The sequence below is a fragment of the Helianthus annuus genome, chromosome 12 (genome assembly GCF_002127325.2).
Source record: "Helianthus annuus cultivar XRQ/B chromosome 12, HanXRQr2.0-SUNRISE, whole genome shotgun sequence".
Taxonomy (NCBI): Eukaryota; Viridiplantae; Streptophyta; class Magnoliopsida; order Asterales; family Asteraceae; genus Helianthus; species Helianthus annuus.
Window position 1 is genome coordinate 55368567 of NC_035444.2, and position 19394 is coordinate 55387960.

General features: G+C 41.7%; 1 protein-coding gene across 1 annotated transcript in view; it reads right to left on the reverse strand.

Annotated features, from left to right (window-relative positions):
• Window positions 1–19039, reverse strand: part of LOC110894888 (urease accessory protein D) — a 33323-nt gene extending 14284 nt beyond the window's left edge. Inside the window, exon 1 of the mRNA XM_035980566.1 lies at window positions 18921–19039. Coding sequence (XP_035836459.1) covers window positions 18921–18934 — 14 coding nt within the window. The 5' untranslated portion in view covers window positions 18935–19039. The remainder of the gene's footprint in view (window positions 1–18920) is intronic.
• Window positions 19040–19394: the final 355 nt, after the last annotated feature.

Here is a 19394-nt window from a genome sequence, read left to right on the forward strand (position 1 = left end):
GGCTTTGTTCTTGACAACAATGCCCCTTTCATCTGTTTTGTTCTTAAAGACCCACTTTGTGCCAATGGGACTAACCTCTTTTGGCAGTAGTACAAGCTCCCATACTTGTTGTCTTTTAAACTGTTGGAGCTCCTATTGCATGGCTTCTACCCAGCTGTTGTCTTTTAGTGCCTCTTGGTACTTGACTGGCTGATGGAGTGATAGAAAACCAGCAAAAAGACAAATGTTTTGGGTTTGGCTTCTTGTGAGCACCCCTTCATTTATGTTGCCAATGATTTGATCAGGTGGATGAGATCTCAAGAAGATTATGTCACACCCCCAAAATCCACCCGCGGAGTTCCACCGTTTGGAGGCGTGACATGACCAGGATCAAGCCATCAATCATATTGAACATAGTGTATAATAATTAAAGTAGTTCTAAAACCCAATTCAATACAATTGATGTTCAAACCAAACATAACATAATTTGAGTAGCGGAAGCATAAGTATGTAAACTCAATGTAAATCATAAGTTCAAGTGATATATAGTTTAACATAACATCCACGATTCATGCTCCACAACGACCTGCTCCTCCTTGTGCAAGCTCCATATGTACCTAAGGTCCTGCAAGGCATGCAGCAGAGAGTCAACAACTAGTTGAGCGAGTTCACAGTTAACAGTTCAGTAATTGTAATAGTATGAGTAGCTTTATGTTCGTTCGTTAAATCATGTATCGTATTATTTCGTATCGCGGCCCTCTAGGCATGTATGCGAAGATTTAGGGAGGTTTTCCCAAGTATTCTAGACTAGGTATGTTTGTATCGCGGCCACCCGGCATGTATGCGAAGTTTAGAGTATAGTTCGCGGCCTTCCTAGGCATGTGTGCGAATGATTAGTCATAATATCGCGGCCAACCCCTGGCGTGTGTGCGAAGATCAGTTCAATGAGCATCACTAGTCTAGTCGTATCATATCAATAACCCCTCCTCACCCGAGGACCATATAACTAGGTTCCATAAACTAATTAAGTACGAGTAAATAATCCAAACCCATTCCCACCCTGGGAACCCCATGCCTTGGCTGTGTGAACTCACCTTGGATTGCTCGGCAGATACACAAAAAGGTTTCTTGAACTAAGAGTGGTCAACCACGTCCTAACAGGGTTACCATACAAGTCAGGTTTTGACTCAAGCATAGCACATAGGTTTCACACAAGTTAACACGTTACGAGCACATATAGATCATGGCAACATTTTAACAGTCAAACAATACATTCAACTTGTGCGATTTAGAAGTCTAAGCCCAAAAGATAGTTGGCCCAACATGTTGTGCGATCCACAACATGTTGTGCGATCCGTAATGACCCGACCCAATATATAAATAAGCCCAACATAAAGGGAGTCCAAACATATACGGCCCAATGAATGATGCACCTTGTGCGATCCGGGCAGGCTTGTGCGACCAGCCCTATTACCCAGCCCGATATATAAACATACGGCCCAAATAACAAATGAACAAACAATCTTGTGCGATCCAGTAACCCTTGTGCGACTGTGGGTGCCTTGTACGACTGGACTCCTTGTGCGATCAGTGTTAATTTCCGGATATCATGCAATCGGTTACAACATTTAACAGTTTCCAATATTACAACAATCAATCAAGAGTTTCTTATTATCCCAACACCCTACAATCGATCAAACTAAGAAATCTAACATCTAATTCACATGAACCCTAAATGTAATCAAAACGTGTACGTTAATCATAATCACATCGTTTAGTCCGAACACATGAACATACAACCGGTTACATACGTTAAATCCTAAATCATTATGAAACAACAATCCAAGAACATTACATGCTAGTCGATTAACATCACCCTACTTATCTGATTGGCTAGAACATCCTCATATGGTTAACAATCCGAAAACATATAACATAACAGTAATTTAACAGGCATCATCAAACCAATTCTAGCTTATTATCGTGCAACACCATTTACAAAAACATCACATACGGTTCTTAGCTTATCATCACAAATACAACCCTAATCGGTTTAGTCTAAGCATGGAATCATATCATCGTTCAACAAGAAATCAATAACAACACACTAACCGTAAGATAGAGGGTGATCCGATTCGAGGAATGATCTTCGAGAGAAAGGGGATGCTTGCCGTCGGCTTAGAGAGAGAACTAGGGTTTTGTGTGTGTGAGGTAATTGCAACAAATGAGAGAACAAACCCCAATAATGGGTGTTTACACGTTTAAGAGAAGTGGGCCGACCCATACATGGGCTGCCCTATGTTCGAGTGTAACAAGTGTAAAGCCCGAATGGGCTTGTGCGATTGGGTCTATGTTGTGCGATCCGGTTCATGTAACACATATTCATGCATTCATTCATTAAAAGCACATAACACATAACTTTCGTATAATCATTCACTTTCATAGAATCACATATCATTCACATACGCTACATAACTCACAAGAATAGGTTCGAAATACGAGTTGTCACAGATTAAGTCTCCTTGGTATGGGATGATGGCATTTGTTGGTGAAGGCTGCAAATGTGTATCATCTGAGCTAACCACTGCTGGTGACTTTGATGACCCAGCAGTGGCTTCAAAAGGTGGTGGAATGGGTGGTAATGAAGTGGACCACTGCTGACTTTTATCCACTGTTTGAGGACTTTTGTCAGCAGTGTTTGAGGATGTGGAAGCAGTGGTAGAAGGGCTACTTTGGTCAACAACTGTTGAGGTAGCAGTGGTTGAGCTTTGACAGCTGTTTTGAACAACTGATGCTTTTCCATTTGTGGCAGACCTTTGAGGGATGATGATTTCATACCCATAGTCTGGTGTTGTATCCTCTGTTGGACCTGCACTGTTAGTCTTGACAGCAGTATTTTCAAAAGTAAACTTTTCAAGATCAAACAGATCAGCAGGATTTGCTGGGATTTTCATTGAGGAAAGTTCATTGAACTTTACATTCAAAGTCTCCTCCACTGCCTTGGTCCGTGTATTGAATACTTTGTAGGCCTTGCCAGTGGCTGAGTATCCCAGATGATAACCACAATCAATTTTGGCTGCAAATTTTGAAATCGAATCTTTTAAGTTCAAAATAAAGCATGGGCAGCCAAACACCTTGAAGTATGAGATCAGTGGTTTAATTTTATACAGAATTTCATAAGCAGTCTTTTTGTGCCTGGGGTTTATTAAAACTCTGTTCTGGACATAGCAAGCAGTGTTTACTGCCTCTGCCTAGAAAGTTAATGGCAAACCTGAATATGCAAGCATGGTTCTGGCAGCCTCAATTAAAGTTCTGTTCTTTCTCTCAACAACCCCATTTTGCTCTGGTGTTCTAGGGATGCTGTACTGTCTTACAATCCCTTTCTTCACACAGAAGGCATCCAACTCCTTATTTTTAAATTCTGTGCCATTGTCACTCCTGAAGCTTTTTACTGGAAGGTCAAATTGCTTTTCAACCTGTATCACAAAGTCTTGCAAAATGCCTGCAGTTTCATCTTTAGAGTGCAAAAAGAAAGTCCATGTAAACCTAGAAAAGTCATCAATAATAACCAAACAATATCTTTTCCTTTTGAGGCTCATGACTTGAACTGGTTCCTCGACGAAGTGTAACTATTCGTCGATAGTGAGCTCTTTCAAAGGAATTATGAGGGTCTCATCTGACAGACATTTCTTCAGATTCGACACGTGGAAAACGTTGTGAACTGCCCCGAGTTCTGCTGGTAGGTTCAGTCTGTAGGCTACTTTGCCTATTCTTTCTATGATCTCGAACGGTCCGACATACCGCGGATTGAGTTTGCCCCGTTTGCCAAAACGAACCACACCCTTCCAGGGTGAGACTTTAAGTAAAACCTGGTCCCCGACCTGAAATTCCAATGGCTTCCTACGCTTATCCGCGTAGCCTTTCTGACGGTCGCGCGCTGCCGCCATGCGTTGTCGTATCTGTGCAATCTTTTCCGTGGTGTCCACTATAAGTTCTGGACCCGTGATCTGACTATCCCCCACCTCTGCCCAACAGAGAGGTGACCGGCATTTACACCCATATAATGCCTCGAATGGAGCGGCTTGTATGCTGGTGTGATAACTGTTATTGTACGAGAACTCCACCAAAGGGAGATGCTTTTCCCAGCTGTTGCCGAAATCAATAACACATGCCCGAAGCATGTCTTCCAAAGTTTGAATCGTGCGCTCAGACTGCCCATCTGTCTGAGGGTGATAAGCCGTGCTCATATCTAACCGAGAGCCAAAAGCTTTGTGCATTGCTTGCCATAGTTCTGATGTGAATCGTGCATCGCGATCCGAAATGATAGAGGTGGGCACCCCGTGCCTTGAGACTACTTCTTTCAAGTATATATCTGCTAATGTGGAAAATTTGTCTGTTTCTTTGATTGCCAAGAAGTGAGCAGACTTGGTGAGTCGATCCACGATCACCCAAATAGTATCGTTCCCACGCTGGGATCTAGGTAGGCTTGTAACGAAATCCATGGAAATTTCCTCCCATTTCCACTGTGGTATCTTTGGTTGCTGGAGTAAACCTGCTGGTTTCTGGTACTCCACCTTGACTTTTGCACAAGTCAAGCACTTGCTGACATAGGTAGCGATGTGGGCCTTCATGCTAGGCCACCAATACGTTGTTCTGATGTCGTGGTATATTTTATCCGACCCTGGATGTACCGAGTAGCGGGACTTGTGCGCTTCGTCCATCACAAGTTCGCGTAGACCGCCATAAAGTGGGACCCAAATACGCCCCGTTACATAGTAGGCGCCGCCTTCCTTCTGTTCTAATCGTTTCCTTGAGCCGCGTAGGGCTTCAGCCCTTACGTTTTCTGGTTTCAATGCTTCTACCAGAGCATCTCGTATCTGTGCAGGAAGACTAGACTGAATCGTAAGCTGTAGCGCTCGCACGCGCTTAGGTAGGGTGTCTTTTCGACTGAGGGCGTCAGCCACAACATTGGCTTTGCCTGGATGGTACTTGATGGCGCATTCATAATCGTTAAGTAGTTCCGCCCATCGACGTTGACGCATGTTCAATTCCTTCTGTCTGAAGATATGCTCGAGACTCCTGTGATCGGTGTAAATAGTGCACTTGGTACCGTACAGGTAGTGTCGCCATATCTTGAGTGCAAAAACAACAGCTCCCAGCTCTAAATCGTGCGTCGTGTAGTTCCGTTCGTGAACCTTAATTTGGCGCGAAGCATAAGCAATGTCCTTGTCGCGCTGCATTAACACACATCCAAGACCCTGGATGGATGCATCACAGTATACTACAAAATCGTCCGTGCCCTCTGGCAATGAGAGGATAGGTGCACTGCAAAGTCTATCCTTTAGGTGCTGAAAAGCAGTTTCCTGAGTGTTTCCCCAACGGTAGGTGACACCCTTCTGTGTCAGTAGTGTAAGCGGCTGAGCAATCTTTGAGAAATCCTTGATAAACCGTCTGTAGTATCCCGCCAAACCCAGGAATTGGCGGATTTCAGTTGGCGTACGCGGTGCAGGCCAGTTCCTGATCGAATCTACCTTGGATGGATCAACATGGATCCCATCCTTGTTTGCTACGTGGCCTAGAAAGTGGACTTCACGAAGCCAGAAGTCACATTTCGAAAACTTGGCGTACAGCTGTTCCTTTCGTAGGAGTTCCAAAATAAGTCGTAAGTGCTGCTCGTGTTCCTCCTGACTCTTGGAGTAGATTAGAATGTCATCAACGAAAACTATCACGAATTTGTCTAAGTAGGGTTTGCACACCCTGTTCATAAGATCCATAAATACGGCAGGCGCGTTCGTTAACCCGAACGGCATGACAAGAAACTCGTAGTGGCCGTAGCGAGTTCTGAATGCTGTCTTGGAGACGTCCTCATCCCGGACTCTCAGCTGATGGTAACCTGACCTCAAGTCTATCTTGGAGTAGTAACACGACCCTTGCAACTGGTCGAATAAGTCGTCTATACGTGGTAGAGGATAACGGTTCTTCACCGTCACCTTGTTGAGTTCCCGGTAGTCTATGCACATCCTGAAGGTACCGTCCTTCTTTTTCACAAACAACACTGGAGCTCCCCAAGGCGAAGAGCTAGGACGAATAAAGCCCTTTTCCAAGAGCTCTTGTAGCTGCTTTGACAGTTCTTCCAGTTCAGTTGGAGCTAAACGATACGGTGCTCGAGCTATGGGTGCTGCTCCTGGAGTGAGCTCGATTTGAAATTCGACCTGATGATGAGGCGGTAGACCAGGTAAATCTTCAGGAAACACCTGAGGGAAGTCGCGTACAACTGGAATGTCTTCCAATTTCTTTTCTTTCGTTGATGCTTCAGTAACTAATGCCAAAATAGCGGTGTGACTCTTTCGCAAACATTTCTGAGCCTTCAAGAAAGAGATGATGCCAACCACAACACCACTCTTGTCGCCTTGAACTTCGAGAGGTTCTTGACTAGAACGAGGAATACGAATGATCTTTTCCTTGCATAGGATTTATGCTTGCTGCTGCTGCTGGCGATTCTGATTTGCAGGCCGTGGGCTCCTGAATCCTTAGCTTCATGACCCATCTTGAGACACCTCTGGCAACGTCCCTCGTTGCACTAACCACTGTGGTATCTGTTGCATTTGTTGCACTTTGGGTGAAATCCTTGGTATCTTCTCTGCCTATGACCACCAAAAGATTGCTGACTAGGACTCTGGTAGTGGTCAGTCTTCTGTTGCTGAGCTTGAGACTGAACTGTTGCTGAACCCTTGCTAGAATCCCCCTCCCACTTTCTTTTGTTGTCACTGGGGGTAGTAGGAGTAGCGGCTGATGTGGTAGCAGTAGTAGCGCTGATACGTTTGGGCAGCTTGTTCTGTTCCACTGCCTGATCGGTGAGTCGATGAGCAGGACGCTGGATGTCTTGGATGTTGTCAAGGTTGGCCGATGTCACATGGCTCTGAATTTCTGACGCTAGACCCTTGAGGTACAACTCAATGCGCTTGATTGGAGGGTCCACCATGGTTGGACACAAGATGGCCAGTTCGTTCGACCGTTTCGTGTAGGCTTCAATTTCTGACCCCGTCATTTCCAAATGATAAAGCTCCACTTCCAACTTGTGGATGTCATCGCGTGTGCAGTATTCCCTCTTGATCAGTTCTTTGGATTCATTCCAAGGGGTGGCGTTAGCAGCTGCCAACCCTAGGATCTGTACTTGCGCGTTCCACCAGGTTAGCGCGATTCCTTCCAAAGTACCAGTGGCGTACTTGACCCTGCGAGCCTCAGGGCATTCACACATCTCGAATACCGACTCGAGCTTCTCAAACTAATGGAGTAGTCCCACTGCTCCTTCAGTGCCACTGAACGTGCTTGGACGACAGTCCATGAAATTCTTGAAAGTGCAAACAGGTTGCTGAGCGTTTTGACCCGTAGCTGACCCGTTGCGCGCGAGAGTTGGGTCACGGGAGTAGGATCTAACATCCTAGGATAGGTTTGGAATAGCAGGTTATACCTCCTGCTTGTGCGGCTGCAAGCGCCGCAGCAACTTGTTCATTAACACGAGCCGTCATCTGGGCTTGAGTTAGGTTTAAGCGTTCACTCATGATCTTCACATCGAAGGAAACACAAGCAGGAAAAGTGTCGCGAATGTGCGTAAGTGTATATTAACAGAAGGGAGTAAGTACACAAAGGTTCCCAAGCAATAGTCGTTATGTGTATCTAAGCATACCCTGAGCAAGGTTCTACATAATCTAGCATGCAGGCAATAAAACATATACCATATTACCTAGAATGTTGAGTCTTGCGCGTGGAGCGAGGCGTCGTTGGGGATCGTTGAGCACTGTACTGGTTATAGTCTGGTTTTAATAAAAACGTTTTTCCCTTATTAAAACCAAGTTCTCTATAACCAATGGCTCTGATACCAATCTGTCACACCCCCAAAATCCACCCGCGGAGTTCCACCGTTTGGAGGCGTGACATGACCAGGATCAAGCCATCAATCATATTGAACATAGTGTATAATAATTAAAGTAGTTCTAAAACCCAATTCAATACAATTGATGTTCAAACCAAACATAACATAATTTGAGTAGCGGAAGCATAAGTATGTAAACTCAATGTAAATCATAAGTTCAAGTGATATATAGTTTAACAAAACATCCACGATTCATGCTCCACAACGACCTGCTCCTCCTTGTGCAAGCTCCATATGTACCTAAGGTCCTGCAAGGCATGCAGCAGAGAGTCAACAACTAGTTGAACGAGTTCACAGTTAACAGTTCAGTAATTGTAATAGTATGAGTAGCTTTATGTTCGTTCGTTAAATCATGTATCGTATTATTTCGTATCGCATCCCTCTAGGCATGTATGCGAAGATTTAGGGAGGTTTTCCCAAGTATTCTAGACTAGGTATGTTTGTATCGCGGCCACCCGGCATGTATGCGAAGTTTAGAGTATAGTTCGCGGCCTTCCTAGGCATGTGTGCGAATGATTAGTCATAATATCGCGGCCAACCCCTGGCGTGTGTGCGAAGATCAGTTCAATGAGCATCACTAGTCTAGCCGTATCATATCAATAACCCCTCCTCACCCGAGGACCATATAACTAGGTTCCATAAACTATTTAAGTACGAGTAAATAATCCAAACCCATTCCCACCCTGGGAACCCCATGCCTTGGCTGTGTGAACTCACCTTGGATTGCTCGGCATATACACAAAAAGGTTTCTTGAACTAAGAGAGGTCAACCACGTCCTAACAGGGTTACCATACAAGTCAGGTTTTGACTCAAGCATAGCACATAGGTTTCACACAAGTTAACACGTTACGAGCACGTATAGGTCATGGCAACACTTTAACAGTCAAACAATACATTCAACTTGTGCGATTTAGAAGTCTAAGCCCAAAAGATAGTCGGCCCAACATGTTGTGCGATCCACAACATGTTGTGCGATCCGTATTGACCTGGCCCAACATATAAATAAGCCCAACATAAAGGGAGTCCAAACATATACGACCCAATGAATGATGCACCTTGTGCGATCCGGGCAGGCTTGTGCGACCAGCCCTATTACCCAGCCCGATATATAAACTTACGGCCCAAATATCAAATGAACAAACAATCTTGTGCGATCCAGTAACCCTTGTGCGACTGTGGGTGCCTTGTACGACTGGACTCCTTGTGCGACTCGGAGTCTTGTGCGATCAGTGTTAATTTCCGGATATCATGCAATCGGTTACAACATTTAACAGTTTCCAATATTACAACAATCAATCAACAGTTTCTTATTATCCCAACACCCTACAATCGATCAAACTAAGAAATCTAACATCTACTTCACATGAACCCTAAATGTAATCAAAACGTGTACATTAATCATAATCACATCGTTTAGTCCGAACACATGAACATACAACCGGTTACATACGTTAAATCCTAAATCATTATGAAATAACAATCCAAGAACATTACATGCTAGTCGATTAACATCACCCTACTTATCCGATTGGCTAGAACATCCTCATATGGTTAACAATCCGAAAACATATAACATAACAGTAATTGAACAGGCATCATCAAACCAATTCTAGCTTATTATCGTGCAACACCATTTACAAAAACATCACATACGGTTCTTAGCTTATCATCACAAATACAACCCTAATCGGTTTAGTCTAAGCATGGAATCATATCATCGTTCAACAAGAAATCAATAACAACACACTAACCGTAAGATAGAAGGTGATCCGATTCGAGGAATGATCTTCGAGAGAAAGGGGATGCTTGCCGTCGGCTTAGAGAGAGAACTAGGGTTTTGTGTGTGTGAGGTAGTTGCAATAAATGAGAGAACAAACCCCAATAATGGGTGTTTACACGTTTAAGAGAAGTGGGCCGACCCATACATGGGCTGCCCTATGTTCGAGTGTAACAAGTGTAAAGCCCGAATGGGCTTGTGCGATTGGGTCTATGTTGTGCGATCCGGTTCATGTAACACATATTCATGCATTCATTCATTAAAAGCACATAACACATAACTTTCGTATAATCATTCACCTTCATAGAATAACATATCATTCACATACGCTACATAACTCACAAGAATAGGTTCGAAATACGAGTTGTCACAGATTAAGTCTCCTTGGTATGGGATGATGGCATTTGTTGGTGAAGGCTGCAAATGTGTATCATCTGAGCTAACCACTGCTGGTGACTTTGATGACCCAGCAGTGGCTTCAAAAGGTGGTGGAATGGGTGGTAATGAAGTGGACCACTGCTGACTTTTATCCACTGTTTGAGGACTTTTGTCAGCAGTGTTTGAGGATGTGGAAGCAGTGGTAGAAGGGCTACTTTGGTCAACAACTGTTGAGGTAGCAGTGGTTGAGCTTTGACAGCTGTTTTGAACAACTGATGCTTTTCCATTTGTGGCAGACCTTTGAGGGATGATGATTTCATACCCATAGTCTGGTGTTGTATCCTCTGTTGGACCTGCACTGTTAGTCTTGACAGCAGTATTTTCAAAAGTAAACTTTTCAAGATCAAACAGATCAGCAGGATTTGCTGGGATTTTCATTGAGGAAAGTTCATTGAACTTTACATTCAAAGTCTCCTCCACTGCCTTGGTCCGTGTATTGAATACTTTGTAGGCCTTGGCAGTGGCTGAGTATCCCAGATGATAACCACAATCAATTTTGGCTGCAAATTTTGAAATCGAATCTTTTAAGTTCAAAATAAAGCATGGGCAGCCAAACACCTTGAAGTATGAGATCAGTAGGGTTTAATTTTATACAGAATTTCATAAGCAGTCTTTTTGTGCCTGGGGTCTATTAAAACTCTGTTCTGGACATAGCAAGCAGTGTTTACTGCCTCTGCCTAGAAAGTTAATGGCAAACCTGAATATGCAAGCATGGTTCTGGCAGCCTCAATTAAAGTTCTGTTCTTTCTCTCAACAACCCCATTTTGCTCTGGTGTTCTAGGGATGCTGTACTGCCTTACAATCCCTTTCTTCACACAGAAGGCATCCAACTCCTTATTTTTAAATTCTGTGCCATTGTCACTCCTGAAGCTTTTTACTGGAAGGTCAAATTGCTTTTCAACCTGTATCACAAAGTCTTGCAAAATGCCTGCAGTTTCATCTTTAGAGTGCAAAAAGAAAGTCCATGTAAACCTAGAAAAGTCATCAACAATAACCAAACAATATCTTTTCTTTTTGAGGCTCATGACTTGAACTGGGCCAAACAAATCCATGTGTAGCATTTGCAAACACTGGGTTGTTTTGGACTCTTCAATGGACTTATAATAACTTTTATGCTGTTTTCCTTTTAAACAGGAAATGCAATGTTCAGAACATGAAAACAATTTTTGTGGTAGGCCTCTCACCAAACCATTTTTGAGATTTCACTGATTGTCTTAAGATTTGTATGCCCCAACCTTCTGTGCCAAAGTTCTGTCTCTTTGTTAGAGGCAGCTGAGAACAGACAGGCATCTGCTCTGGGACACTCTTTTGACATATCAACAACATAAACATTGCTACTTCTTTGAGCAACAAGTTTAGTGTGACCAGTTTTGATTATTGCTTCAATCTTTTTGACCATTTCTGGTCCAACAATCCTACAACAATCTTTTGTGAAGAATGACCCAAACCCTTTGTCACTCATTTGTGATACACTCAGAAGGTTGAATTTCAGATTGTCTGTTAGATTGACATTTTCAAATTTTACATTTCCAGATTGCACTGTCCCAGACCCTAGAACTTTCCCTTTACTATTATTCCCAAAGGATATATCACCCCCTCCATGGATTTTAAAGTCTTTGAGGAGGGCTTTACATCCTGTCATGTGCCTGGAGCCTCCACTATCTACATACCAAAGACTATCAAAGCATGCAGAAGCTCCCTGCACATGAAGTAAAAAGATTAGTTCATTAAGGGCTCCAAAGCCAACAGGGCTTTGGATGGGGATTCAGCAGTGTCTGGTATGGATGCAAAGTGATGGACAGTGGTTAGGTCAGGGGTTTGGACAGTTTTAGTACTGTTTCTTGCTAACCACTATTGAGGGTCTTGACCAATCACCTGCTGATAACCAAAAGGATGCCTATTTACTTTAGGTTTAGAGGGCCTTTTGTAGGTCTCATAAACGTGTGGAATCCTTTGGTAAGACTGTTTTTCCTTGCCTTTTCTGAACGGATTGGCTGGAGGTGCATCAGTAACCTGAACATCTCTTTTGACAGATGTTTGGTTCAGCTGTTTTGTGACAGCTGTTTGAACTGGTACAAACAGTGGTTGCTTTTTGGTGAATTTGACCGATGGTGATGCTGATGGACTCAAGGATGTTTTAGCAAGGTACTCATTCTTTTTGATATCAAAGTTTTTGAGATACACACATGCTTGAGTTTTGTGGTTTGTTTTACCACAAACAATGCAACTTTCAGCTGAAACTATGACACTTGTTTTGTTTATATCATAAGCTTTTAAGTGGAAACAATCTTTTGTTAGATGGTTCCTTTTCTCACAGAATTCACAAAACAAGTTATCAATTTTTTCTTTCTTCTTTCTCTTTTCAGACTCCTTTGTAACAGAGGCTTTAACCACTGATGGGATGTCCTTGAGAGGTATAACTTTAGCTTTTGGAGCTTTAACACCATCAGTTGATGTAAAGTCCATTGGCTTGAAATTTTCAAGAATATCACACTCATCAGACCATTTTGGTTTAAATTGATGATTTTCAATTTCCTCAAAAGCAGAGGGGCCCATTGGTCTGTCAAGTGTGATTTTGTTACCAAGTTTGTCAGTGATTTTCACTTCTTGGCCATTCTTGTTTGTGGGGATGAACTCAGCAGTTACATCAGTGGTTGAAACAGATTTTCCAAAAGCAGTGTTTTCATCATCATGTTTTCTATAACCAACCCCAAATTTCACATTGCTTTTTATCTGTTTCTCAAGCATAACCTCATACCCTTTGCATGATTCCACCCATCTCTCACATGTGATCTGGGTGGATTCTAACTCCTTTTTGCAAACTTGGTATTTTTCTACCAAGGTTTGGAGTTGGGTTTTGGTTATGCTTTGCTCTTCTTTCATGCTGCTAATCTCTTTCTCTTTTTCAACCAATTTGTTTTTAAGTTCTTTTAGAGATCTTTCAAATTTGACTTCATCAGATAAGATTTTATCACGAAGGTTTTCATTCACCTCTTTGATGTTAGCAAAAGCAATAATGCAATTGTCAGAACACAGTTTTTCAAGAACTTGAGGTGATACCTTGGCAGTAGCCATCATTGCACAATTACATTGGGGATTTTCCTCATCTTCAGCTCTCTCTTCTTTCTCACCTGCCTTTTCTTCTTTGTTCTCTTCTAACCATGGATCTGTCAGTGGTTCAATCAGGGAGCCTGAACTTTCTCCCAACAGTACTTCATTAGCCACAGTAGTAACCACTGCTTCAATTATCTCATCCACTGTTTCAGAAACCAGCTGTTCCTCTTCAGATTCAACACCCTCCTGTATTGACTCTAATGCCATCAAACAAAATTCATTATGAGAAGAAACATTGGAGGCATAGAGTGCAAAGTTTTCATCACTAAGGTCTTCAGGCATACTGCTCCAGTCAACAAACCCTTGAGTGAAAAAGCTTTGTTGATCTGGTTGTACTGCTGCTGGAGCAGTGGTTTGAGGTGCAGGTTGCACTTGTGCCTGAGGGACAGGGGTTTGAACATATTGGATCTGTGGAGCAGCTGTTTGGACATAATGCACTGGCACAGGGGCAACAACATAGTGAGCAGCGTTCACTTGAGCTGCTGGGGCATATTGGGCATAGTGCACAGTGTTTTGATTTTGAGGTCTAGGGTTTGAACTAGGATGAGTGATTATGGGGCCAGCAGTTTGACTCCTACATTCCCTAGCAAAGTGTCCTAACCTATTACACTTGTAGCACTTGATTTTCGATTTATCCAACCCAACCCTTAGATTCCCATGCAACCCTGGGAATTTTCGCCCTATTCTTTTATAAAACTTGCTAGTTCTAACACTTAGCAAGGCCAGTTGATGCAGGATGTCCATTTCCTCTAAATCAGTGGGGTCAAAATGCTGTAGATCATTGAGTTTAAAGCTTAGATTGTCTGACATCTGGTTTTCGTTTGCAGTGAATGCATAACTTGTAGAGTGAGGATCAGGGTTGTAAAAATTTGCACCAGCAGTTATGTCAATGAAGTGATCATAACCCTGATCCTTACCACTACTCCCAGATTCTTCTTGACCCAAAAGAGCCGTGTTACCGAATGTATAATCATCAACGGTTTTTCCTGACTCTTGTAACTTCCTTTTCTGGTTCAACTCCCTTTCGTAGGTCAGGAGTCGACCATGGAGTTGGGTCAAGGTCAGATCCTTGAACTCAGGTGAATTTCGGGTGACAAAAGCTATGGTGTCCCATTTTTCTGGCAGTGACCTGAGGAACCTGCTATTTTGAGTTGAGTTTGTAAAAGTGGTTTTAACAAGCCTCAGTTCACTGATGAGACAACTGAAACGCCCAAATTGTTGCGTCAGTGATTCACCTTTAACATGACAAAATGTTTCATACTGTTGGTTCAGGATTTCCCTATTGTTTTCTATGACTTCTTCGGTACCCCCAAACTGTTCCTTAAGTGCGTCCCACAATTCTTTGGCACTGTTACAGTGTAACAGTCCAGCATATATTTCATTGGGCAGCGCTGAAGCTATGATGCTAAACGCTTTAGCATCTAGTTCGATCTTTTGAAAGTCGGTTTCGGTATAGTTTTCAACTGGTTTTGGAACGAACTTTTTAGTATCTTCAGCGCTTGGCACTGTAGGAACATGGGGACCAAAGACGACAGACCTCCAACAACCTGTGCTTTGTTGAGCGAGGATGTGACCCATCCTCCTCTGCCAGATGTTGTACTCATATCTTTTTAGCATAGGTGGTTTAAAAAGCGAGCCGATGTTGTTTTTATCGTCCTGTGATTGTGATGTAATTCTTGTTGTTTTACAGATACTGAGAAATCAACTTTAATGGTGATTAATCCTTACTCTGTTTTTCAACGACGAACAAACGATCAGTATCAACTATTATGAGCTGAACTATTTACGTCAAAATGATTGTTAAATCAAATTTGACTGTCCAAGCTCTGATACCAATTGTTGGACCTGAGTTTGATTTTGATTATATTTTATGTTTGTAAATAAGATGAAAATGGATGAGTGTGCAGCGGAAATTAAGATGAAAACAAACTTTGCATACAATCAAACAAGAGTAATACTTTTATCAAACATCTTTACACAATGAACCGAAAGATTGAATTTATTTCAAACACGATTACAATGATTGATGAATGAATGCAAACTCCCCCTCAGCCAGAGCTCAGTAGTTTGTTCGTGCAAAGAAGACGAATGATGCAAAGAGCTAATAGAACAGTACAAAGTACTGAACTATTTATAGGCACTTGCAAACTACCGAGCATCTTAACTGACGTCACCATGAAAGTGACATCTAACCTCCTAACAAACTCTAACCTCTGATCTATATAGACACTGCTTGTGTTAACTACTGCTAATACATTCTATTACAAAACAGACTTTAGAACAGCTGCTGCAACCTTCTACTGCTGTGAACCCAGCAGCACTTGTCCAGATCAGCAGTGCTTGACTCAAGGCAGTAGATTGAATCAGCAGGACTTTAGTCTTCCATCAGATCTTTAGTTGAGCAGCAGTTATGGGTCAGCAGTTTAGCAAGATCAGCAGATAGGAGGCCATCAGTAGTTGTAATCACTTTCAAGGGGAGAGATTTGTATATCAACATCTGTTTATTCAGGATCCACTGCTCTGATCCAGTTTTGGCTTTAATTATCTGTTCCTCTGATAGGGTTCAATCCCAACATTCAAATATGTTCAGTTAATTTTTTTTATGTTCGTTTGTGTTCGTTTATATTCGTGAACTGTTCGTTTAGACTTTAAACGAACGAACATAAACGAACACGAACATGCCCGATTTCTTAATGAACGAACATGAACAAAAAAATGTGTTCGATTATATGTTCGTGTTCGTGTTCGGTTAAGGTTAAATGAACGAACACGAACATGCCTATGTTCGTGTTCGTTTGGTTCGTTTACAGGCCTAGCTACTGGTGTCGCTCACTTTAGGGTAAGGGTTAAGAAATGGGCTAACTTTTTTTTGGGCCAGTTTTGTAAACATTTTTCTTGGGCTGACTAGGCCGACTCGGGCCGACTAGCACCGACTAGCCCGGCTTGGACCGAGTAGCGATTTATTGGTTGATTAGTGAAAAATTACTCAGTCAGTAGGAGGCCGAATAGTCGTGATTTTTGCAACACTGGCTATAGTGCACCGACAAAATTACAAAAAATGCCCTTGGTATATTGTAACTGTAGGTGGGCTCTACATCAAACACCATCCACAAACACTGCATGCCACCGATTTACCTTCAAACTCTCCTACGCAGCCTGCACCGTCCGTCTGCCTGTCGGACCTCTCGGTTCTGCCAGGGATACGTTAGTCTCAACCCGATTTGTATCCACTAATCATTAACGCCAGTTTATTCGTTCGATTGAAGACCGCCGCGGGACAACATACGCCTCCCATTAGACTTACCTCCATTGATCTACTAGATGAGATTCTCCACAGCTCTCTCTCTCTCTCTCTTTTTCTCTTCGGAAACGGCATCGAAGTTGACCGATTTTTTGGGATGAAGACGTGGAAGATTATCGAGGTTGTGAGCGATTCATGTTTGATTTGGGTTTTTAGGGTTTAGGGTAGGGGGTATGGTTAATCACTCTAGGGTGATTGAGTGATTCTCTACCCAATAATATTATGTCATGTTAACTCCCCATTTCACTCCCCATTTTGCACTCAATCACTAGGTATGGTTAATCACTCTAGGGTGTTTGAGTTATATATTTTTTATTTTCTATAAATTATTCATAAATAAATAAAACATATTTTAATGTAAATAAAGGTACTTTTAATTATAAAAACACATTACATAAAATTAAAATAAATAACATGAAATTAAAATATAAAAATAAATTTAAAAAAAACTAATTTAACTATTCGTCGTCGGAATACGCCAAAAGGTGGGGTAAATCTTGTTCTCCAAGATGCTCCACAAGATCATATTTTAGTCTATAATGCGTATTTTCATCAATGAGCTCGTTATAAGCAGTGTCTTCGAAAACGGGCTCGACTGGAGGATCCCGAATATGTACCGGTGCAATCGTATTGTCGTCGTCTTTTAGAATCATATTATGCATAATAATGCACGCATATGCGACCATCCTAATTTTTTAACACTCGTAGCACGCATCGGGCGATGAAGTATATGCCATTTTGCCTTTAAAACACCAAAAGCCTGCTCCATGTCTTTTCTTGCCGCCTCGTGTTGCCTCTTGAACTTCTTTTCTTTCACAATGTAAGGATACGAAAATGATTTCACAAACACGGACCAAGTAGGGTAGATTCCATCGGTAAGATAGTATCCACGATTGTACAAGTGGTTGTTCACGTAAAATGGGCATTTTGGTGCAGTTCCATTTCGCTCAGTAAGAAATAACGAAAATTGTTGGAGCACGTTGATGTCGTTTTGTGAACCTGGTGGACCACAAAAAGCAAGCCAAATCCACAAATCCTGAGAGGCCACCGCCTCGAGCATAACTGTCGGGTGACTGTGATCCCCCCTCATATATTGACCCCGCAACTCCGTTGGACACATTCTCCAAACAAAATGTGTACAATCAAGACTACCCAACATCCCCGGAAGGTGATGTTTCTCCTCATGAGCTTGGTACAAGAGCGCAACGTCGTGGCTAGTAGGTCTACATAAAAACTCGGAAGCGTATAAATTACATACCGTTTCGCAAAAAATTTCTAGACTTTCTCGGGAAGTCCTTTCGGACATATTTAAATACTCGTCGAACTCGTCTGGGGCGTTACCGGTTGCTAGTTGCTTAATCGCCGAAGTAACTTTTTGCATCGGTGTAAAACTCTTCCTATTACTCGCATCCACGGCGTCTTGAAACCACGAGTTATTCGCTTGCACGTCACTCAAAATTTTTAAAAACAACCTTTTGGACATACGAAACCTTTGACGAAAAACCTCTTCGTTGAATACGGGCTCCTCGACAAAATAATATCTCATAAGGCTTTCATGACATTTCACTCGATCTCGACGGACAAAATTTCTTTTTCTAAAAGTGCCCGTGTCTTCCAGTTGAGCGGCTTCGTTAATAAGATTTTGGAAAAAAATTAAACTACTATCGCTCGAGAAAGAATCATCGTCTTCACTAATATCAATTGGAATGAATAACGGTGGTATATCATCCATTGGAAAAATAGAAGAAGTTAATTTTTTAAAAAAATAAAGTTGGATGGAGAAGAAAATGGTGAAAAATGATGTTGAATGGTATTGTTTTTATAAGGAAAAGTTGTATTTTTTTTAAATAAAACGGCTAGTTAACGGCTATAAAACAATCAAATTTCATCAACCAATGCACTCAATCACATCGGTGACTATATCCCGATTTCCCTCACCGAACACCCACTCACCGATGCACTCAATCATGATGGTATGGTCACCGATCGGTGACACCCACTCACCGATGGACTTACCGAACATCATACCGCCCACCCTTATAGGAAGATGGTTTAAACCATCGAGGAGGATAAACAGTAACAAGTTTCGGTGAGATTACAGAGTGGTCGTTTTTTTCCTAACTCTATTGTATTTTTTTTAATTTATGCTTTCATTTTTTGTTTAGCAAAAATAAAAAGTCAGTTCTGTCTATTTCTTTTTAGGCCCATCCAATATTTTTCTTGTAATTTATGCTTCTAATTTTTGTTTAAATAATAGTTCTGTTTGTATTTTTTTGGCTCATCCAATATTTACCCTTATATTTATGTAATAAACTCAATTAAAAGAGCATATTTTGGGGTTTTTGTTTTACTAAAATATAACTAAATAGGAAATGCTTTTCCTATAATCATATACTAAAATTCACTAAAATAAACAAGGAAGTAATCACTTGTCGATTCCCTATTAATAATATTACTACCATATTTTTCCGGTTCTTCATTTTATTTACAAGTACATCAATATGCGTTACCAACAAAGTTTTCATCGCGATACCCACCGCAACACAGGAATAAATAAACATCTATCTTATTGAGGAATATCGGTTGCTTTACGCCTCCGATCCATCAAGTTTTGAAGTTTGCATTATTAACACAGAGGTTTAAATTGCGCCACCAACCTCTCAAATTTTTAACCTTTTGTTTTTAGCCTTCAAGTTTGAAAGTTTTCATTTATAAGCCATGCGCTATTACTCAATTTTTACATCTCTCAACTTTTAAAAATTACAATTTTAACCCCTAGACTACTACTCTATTTTACGACTTTTACAACTTTTACAAGTTGTATTTTTTATCCCCTATGTTTAATAAATTT